The 7,500-nt window shown below is 42.1% G+C and overlaps 1 protein-coding gene across 1 annotated transcript; it reads right to left on the reverse strand.

Annotated features, from left to right (window-relative positions):
• Positions 1–4,149: 4,149 nt before the first annotated feature.
• On the reverse strand, positions 4,150–4,590 carry LOC138023109 (uncharacterized). The gene has a single exon (XM_068870140.1). It carries the CDS (start codon positions 4,588–4,590, stop codon positions 4,150–4,152), a length of 441 nt encoding a protein of 146 aa, XP_068726241.1.
• Between the last annotated feature and the right edge of the window lie 2,910 nt (positions 4,591–7,500).

Below are 7,500 nucleotides of genomic sequence, written 5' to 3' on the forward strand. Positions count from 1 at the left end.
GCGAGGTAAAGCTATTTGTTATGTTTTGCTTTCTTTTGTTGAGCACCTAAAGCCCGAGAAGGTAAAAACTTTTACCCACAATCTGAGTGCCTCCAGGATAGTTCTGTTGGTAGCTTTAAGGTCCATGTTCAGTCGGTGGCTCTGAGCATCTTTTGTTTTTGTTTTTCTCATGGTATTGCCTTGGTAGCGCAGTGGATTCCCAGTTCGCTCGACGGTAGGGCCAATCTTTTAAGCCGGTTCTTTGACAAGTATGATTGGCGGGTTTATCCCACGTGTTTCGACTGGTTGATGCCAAATGGGGTCCCCACGCGAACGACCGTCTTGCTTCCTATTATAACGCTTAGCTTCCGCGTTTCAACTCCAAATTTGCTTCTCCCGGTTACACCGGTATTAATGCCTTGGTCCAGGATTGGAGTGGAGAGAATAACAAGGTTTGCCCTCCGGTGATTCTCGTCGTGAACGCCGTTCGAGTTCTTACGGCTTGTTCCGGTCGTGGAACTTTGATTATTCCTGAATGGGCGTCGGCCTCCTTTTGGCCTCTTTTGTTGTGATGGTCCTTCACGGTTTGGGTCGCTCGTCAGGGAGGTTTTTGTGCTTCCCGCCAAACACGATCTCATTTTGGAAGGCCGAGGTCAGATGCAGATCTTTAAGTCTCACCTATCCGTTTTTCGCGGTTGCCCAAAATTCAGAATGTTGGCTTTGCATGTGGATTTTGGGTGAGTTTTTGGTGGTGTTAGGGATAGTGCTTCTAGCCTGATTTGGCATACTTTGAGCCTGAATTGGCGTATTTTGAGCCTGATTTGGCATATTTTGATCCTGAATTGGCACATTTGAGCCTGTTTTGGCGTGCTTCGAGTTTATTTGGTGTCGTCGTGGTTTGTGCCTGTATCGGTATTTTTGGTCACTGGCGCAGTAGTTGTTTGATTTTCGCAATATTTTTTCTTTTCTTTCAGATTTCCTGAGTTCCGGGATTTGGCTTGAGGAGGCCTTATTGACCGATTCTTTGATGAGTGTCACGAAAAACGATCAGCATAGGGAAGGCCACAATGCTTTTCTCGCTAGATCTGGCAAGGTTACTTGTCCTGTGGCTGTGACCGAGCGGTTGATTAAGCTTTTGCCGCAGCCTTCCTCTGCGTTGCCATTAGTTCGTATAATTATGAAAGCCAAGTCTAAGGAGCATTTTGATTCTAGTTTGGGCGTTTCTATGATCACTTTAAGGGTGGAATTTAAGAAGCATATTAAGCCTGCCAGGATTTGGTTCAAGTATAATGTAGCCTGGTTAGATCAGTTATTGAATATGCAGCACCCGTCTGGACAGACCTTCCGGTTTATCTGAGCAAAACCCCAGAATTGATACAAAAGAGGGCATTTAACATTATTTTCCCGGGGCTGCCATATGATGTAGCCCTTTGCCGTTCAGGCTTGCTGCCCCTCAGTCAAAGGCGGGGAAAATCATGCCAAAAGTTAATTGCAGAATTTCCGAGATAAAGGTTTTCTTTCAAACATAATACCCATTCCCCCTGAAACCCACCATGGGTATTCTCTTCGCTCTGGCTCTGTTGTAAATAGCAGTGTTAAAGTAGTTGCCAGGACTAAACGGATGAACAATTTTTGTACTTATAAATATCAATAATATAGTTGCTGATGCCCTTATAATTCAATTGTAGCTGCAAGAGGGGTAAATAAACTGATCAATCAATCAATCGTTAGGGAAGTTTCTAACTACGGCACGCACAGTGTGAAGTCTTGTGCGGCGTCCAATCTGGCTTATAGGAAAATATAGCTGGTTTTTTGTTAGATATCCATGCTTGTTGGAGGTGGGAATCCGCTAATCAATTTAGTTGTTTTTGTTGTTTTTGTTGCTGGCTTTGTAATTTATTTAGAGTCCTGGCGGGGGACGTGAGTTGTGCCTGGCCCGTCCCAGATTTCCTGTACCCTTTTTCCCTACGGGAATTTTTGGGGCAGGTTTTTTCTGGCCACCCTGGTACGCTTACACGTAGCTTCAGTTTATTTACCCTTGCTGTACCTATGCTCCTTTTTAATTGGTCACTCATTAAAGTGGGTTATGGCGTTACTCTCAGGCGTTACACTCAGGCCATATCCAATATTCTCCAGGATTTGCTGGCTTTTTCGTTTCTTGTTTCTCTATTAACTTCTGGTAAGTGCAGAATAGACCTTTTACAGGTTATGTGATAATAGTAGCGCGACTGTTCTTTAATAGCAATCAGATCAGTAAAGTCAGTAACCGGGTGCGTGACCATAGATAGCCTTAAAAGTAAGAAGAAGTATTTTAAAATCAATACGAAATTTGACAGGAAGCCAATGTAACGAACACAGTACTGGTGTTATGCGGCTGTACCGAGAAGCATTAGAAATAAGCCGAGCAGCAGCATTCTGCAAGCGTTGCAGTTTAAGTAGATGAACAGAGGGTAAACCAAAAAGAAGACTGTTGCAGTAATCAATACGATCAATAATAAGAGCGTGAACCAGAGTGCGTGCAGATTCCTGTGACAGATACTTTCGGATACGCCGAATATTATGTAAATGAAAAAACCCAGATTTGCAAGTTTTGTGGATCTGTTCCTGGAGATTCAGGTTAGAAGCGAGCGATGTCCCTAAATTTCTTGCCACAGTGACAGGAGCAACGTCAATTCTTCCTACGGTGAGGCTATCGGTAATTACTTTAGATAGTTGCTGTTTTGTACCAATCAACATGAACTGAGTTTTATCACCATTAAGTTTGAGCTTATCCGTAAGCATCCACGTTACGAATGTCCAATATACAGCGCTCCATGGCAACTACCGCAGCAGCCTGATTAGTAGCAGAGTCAGGACTAAGCGACAGGTGTCATCAGCGTAGTCATGTGCCTGAGGTGAGGCAGATGGGATTTGGTGACTTCAAAGAATTTACTAGAGTAAATAGTAAACAACAATGGGCCCAAACACGACCCTTGTGAGACGCCATAAGGTAGCCTAAAACTGTCAGATATGCAGCCACTTAGAGAGACACGCTGCGACCTGTTGTTAAGATAAGACGTAAACCAGTTCAGGGCAGTGCCATTAATACCGATACTTGAGTTAAGACGAGCAAGCAAGATATCTTGGTCGACTGTGTCGAACGCTGCGCTCAAATCTAGAAGAACTAAAAGAGTTACATGCTTGCAATTCATATTCATGAGAATGTCATTCTGTACCTTCAGTAGTGCCGTTTCTGTGCTGTGACCCTTGCGGTAAGCAGACTGTAAGGTTGGGTAAAGAGCAAATTGACAAATATGACTGTGAATTTGGTCGAAAAAAGCACGCTCTGTCGATTTTGACATAAAGTGTAAGTTACTGACAGAGCGGAGGTTTTCAGACTGCGTCGGATCTAAGCCACGTTTCTTAAGGATCGGAGTAACCAAAGCTTCTTTCCATTCATCAGAGAAATGGCTGCGTGATAGCGAAAGATTTACAATTCGTGAAATAACAAGCAACAGCACGTCAAGGCAGCCAACAACCAGAGAAGTCGGCATCGGGTCCAACGGACAGGACTTCTTAGCAGACTTACGGATGAGCGCGGCGGGGACCGCGTTTTCAGAGAGAGGTTAAAACGAATGAAAAGCATGCACAGCATCTACTTCTTGATCAGGAGGTAGCGCATTGCGCACACTTAGATCGATGTCAACGGCATCAATATCAGAACGAATTCTATTTATCTTTTGAACGAAAAAACCGCTGATATCATCAACTAGTTTTGATTTGTCCTGATAATTAGAAAACGACAATTTCTCTTTCTTAGCAAGAAGTTGCTTGGTAGCTCTAAATAACCGTTTATGGTCTGTACTATTCTCATCATTAAATTTAGTGTAACAGGTCTGCCTGGCCTGGTTCATGAGGTACGTCACACGGTTCGTGTAAGACTTGAAGATATTCAAGTCAGCCAGAGATCGTGTTCTCCTCCAAGTTCTCTCAGCCTTACGTCTCAATCGTTTAGCAGCCTTTATCTCGTCATTGTACCAAGGCACTGTAGGTCTAACTTTTACAGTCTTGGTCTTAAGTGGGGCGTGACAATCAATAACTCTGGAGAGTGTAATATTATATCTGCGAACAAGAGCATCCAAATCGCGTGGATCCCGGCTCCGTGTGAGAATGCACATCAGATTAAGCGGATCACTGCACAACAAGGAACAACAAATCAACCGATTTCAGCTTTCTATAAGCAACGTTCTTAGTAGCTAGGCTAGGTTTGTCTGGCAGAAGTGTACAATAAACAGATGCGTGGTGTTTTCTATAGGATGATTGCTTATCAGGCAGAAGATCGTTAGTACAGTATTCCATTAACTGGTCGATGACACCTTTCTCGGCGATTTTAGAAACAAAATATGCAAACGGAAGATTGCTTACAGGTCTGTAATTCCTAAAGATAGGATCGATGCCTGACTTCTTTAGCATAGGTTTAACCACAGCGTTTTTCCATGGTGCAGATAAATGACCTTCCAGTAATGACAGATTTAGCAATTGAGTGGTAACAGGCGTCAACACATCTGAGCAGCGTTTGATTAACCACGTTGGCATTGGGTGAAGTGTGCAGGTAGCCTTGCTTGATGACATGATACGTAGGACACGATATTCAGTGGCTGCGTCACGAACTTTGATTGCTCTTGAAAATTTTCGACTTTTTAGTCTGCTTAGACGTATTTTTGCTTAGTTTGGGATCAACACTGGTCAATATGAAGCTTACTTACTCAAGTTTTGAATTATGGAACATTATTTCTACACTTCCTGCGAAGTTACGTTTGGATTACTCAACGTGGAAGAGCTTAAAACTCGCTGGAATAGCAAAATCTGTTTCTCAACGTGGCTGTAGAGCTGGCCGAAATAAGCAACGACGAATAACTACTGTTCTGGGATACGGCAGATATTGTTCGTTTTCCACTGGCTATTCTACTAAATCATATTTTGATAATTATTATTCTTCAAAGTGTTTCTTCGATTCTTACATGCAAATTTTTCCGGTGGAGCAGAACAACATCAACAATGGGAACAATACATCAAATAACGCTACGGTGAACACTGTACTGAATAACTTATCATACGTGAAGAAATGCCAGCAATTACTTCCAACTGCAAAACAACTATGCTTTGCAGTCGCAAACGTACGATCTGCAAGAAATAAGACTGATCTTATTATTGATCATGTGATGGGTAACAAAATTGACCTTTGTGTGCTTACTGAGACATGGCTTAAAGATGAAGATTCTGTTAGTATTTCTTCACTATCACCACCAGGATATTTGTTTCATAATTGTCCTCGACCTTCGCAGCGCATTGGAGGCGGTATTGGATTAATGCACAGAGATAATCTTCAGACTTCTCGAACTGACTCTGGAGAAAAACGATCCTTTGAATATTGTGAATGGAACATTATGAACTTAAGTAGACCACTGAAAATCATTGGCATCTACCGACCACCTTACTCTGAGGCACACCCAGTGTCTGCTAATGTCTTCTTTGAGGAATTTTCTGTCTATCTGGAAAATATTGTTATGTGTTCTGAAGTTTTGCTTATCTCTGGTGATTTCAATTTTCATCTCGACAGCCATACTGACTCTGACGCTGATAAATTCTCGGATTTACTGGAAACTTTTGGTCTCATACAACATGTTACTACACCTACGCATTTATCTGGTCATATCTTAGACCTTGTTGTGACTCGATCATGTTATGATTTGCTCCTACAAACTCCACGTACAACGTTCTTCATCTCTGATCATTGCTTTATTGAAACTGCTATGGCTTTTCCTCGCCCTGAACTTTCTATAAAAGAAATCTGTTTTCGTCAATACAAGAAGATCGATATTGAGACTTTCAAGAGCAACATCCTTGACTCTAAGTTACACCACAATCCTCCAACTGACCTGTTAAATCTGGTCAAGACCTACGACAAGGTACTTGCTGATATTCTAGACAGAAATGCTCCTCTATTGCATAAAACGGTAACTGTAAGGCCTATGGTCCCGTGGTTTAACCCTGAGCTTAAAGCCTTGAAAGCAAAGCGAAGAAAGTTAGAGAAGAAAATGTTGCGAAGCCAACGGAAATCTGACAAAGATGCCTATCGTGAAATATGCAACAAGTACACAAAGCTACTGCACGACTGTAAACATCTTTACTACACTGAACAAATCAATCAATGTGCTGGGGATTCCCGTAAACTGTTTCAGGTTGTCACCTCGTTGTGCAATAAGAAGCAAGAATGTCCACTGCCACCTCATAATGACAGTGAAACTCTCGCGAATGATTTTGGTGATTTTTTTTGCCGCAAAATTGATCTGCTAAGAGAGGAAATTGACAGCATTCATGTGGTTCCACCACAAATTAATTGTTATCCACCAGAAATTCAACTTCACTCATTTTCTACCGTTACAGAATCGGATGTTCGTGCTGTCATCATGAGCTCCTCTAGTGCATTTTGTAAACAGGATCCAATTCCCACATGGCTACTGAAGTTATGCATTGATGAACTTCTCCCAGTAATAACCGAAATGGTAAATCTCTCCATCCGTGGTGGACTTGTTCCTGCTGATTGGAAGTGTGCTCTTGTGAAACCACTTTTGAAAAAACTGGACCTTGAACCTGTACTCAACAACTTCCGACCTGTCAGTAATCTGCCCTTTATTTCAAAGTGTGCTGAGAAACTGGTACTTCAACAATTATTGTCGCACTGCTCTGAGAATGCACCGCTTCCTAGCAACCAATCTGCTTATCGGAAATACCATTCTACCGAAACTTGCCTACTTAAGGTGCAGAATGACATTTTGCTAAGCATGGATCGACAAGAGGTTACACTTCTCGTATTACTTGACTTAAGTGCTGCATTTGACACTATTGATCATAATTTACTACTTAACTTACTTCAATCTGATTTCGGTGTTATTGGTAGTGCACTTCAGTGGGTCCGTTCTTTTCTGTCTGAAAGACAACAGCGAGTAGTTGTTGGTCAATCTTGTTCTAAAGACTATCAAATGAAATATGGAGTCCCGCAAGGAAGTTGTATTGGTCCAATCTTGTTCCTGCTGTATACTTCTCGACTCTTTAAACTTATGGAAAAACATTTACCCGATATGCAAGGCTACGCGGATGATACGCAGCTATATCTATCTTTTCGGCCGTCATCCTCTGAAGAGATGGATCGTGCACTATCTGCGTTATGTGCTGCCGACAAGACCTGTAGTAAAGCCTTCAGAGGACTTTACAACATCAGACAAATCAGAAAATTTCTTTCAACAGACACTACTAAAATACTAGTCCACGCCTTTGTAACATCGCACCTGGACTATTGTAACTCGCTACTGTTTGGCCTACCTGCATATCAACAAGAACGTCTTCAGAAGGTGCTTAATGCAGCTGCACGAGTCATATGCTTTATTCCCAAGTACGACCACATTACACCATCGCTTATAAAACTACACTGGCTTCCAGTGAAGCAGAGAATTGAGTTCAAAATTGCTCTATTAGTGTTTA

Source organism: Montipora capricornis, chromosome 11, assembly GCF_036669925.1.
Source record: "Montipora capricornis isolate CH-2021 chromosome 11, ASM3666992v2, whole genome shotgun sequence".
Lineage (NCBI taxonomy): Eukaryota > Metazoa > Cnidaria > Anthozoa > Scleractinia > Acroporidae > Montipora > Montipora capricornis.

What these genes read in the sequence shown, in the direction of transcription:
- LOC138023109 (XM_068870140.1), bottom strand. Translation starts at nt 4,590, where the DNA reads ATGTCATCAAGCAAGGCTACCTGCACACTTCACCCAATGCCAACGTGG.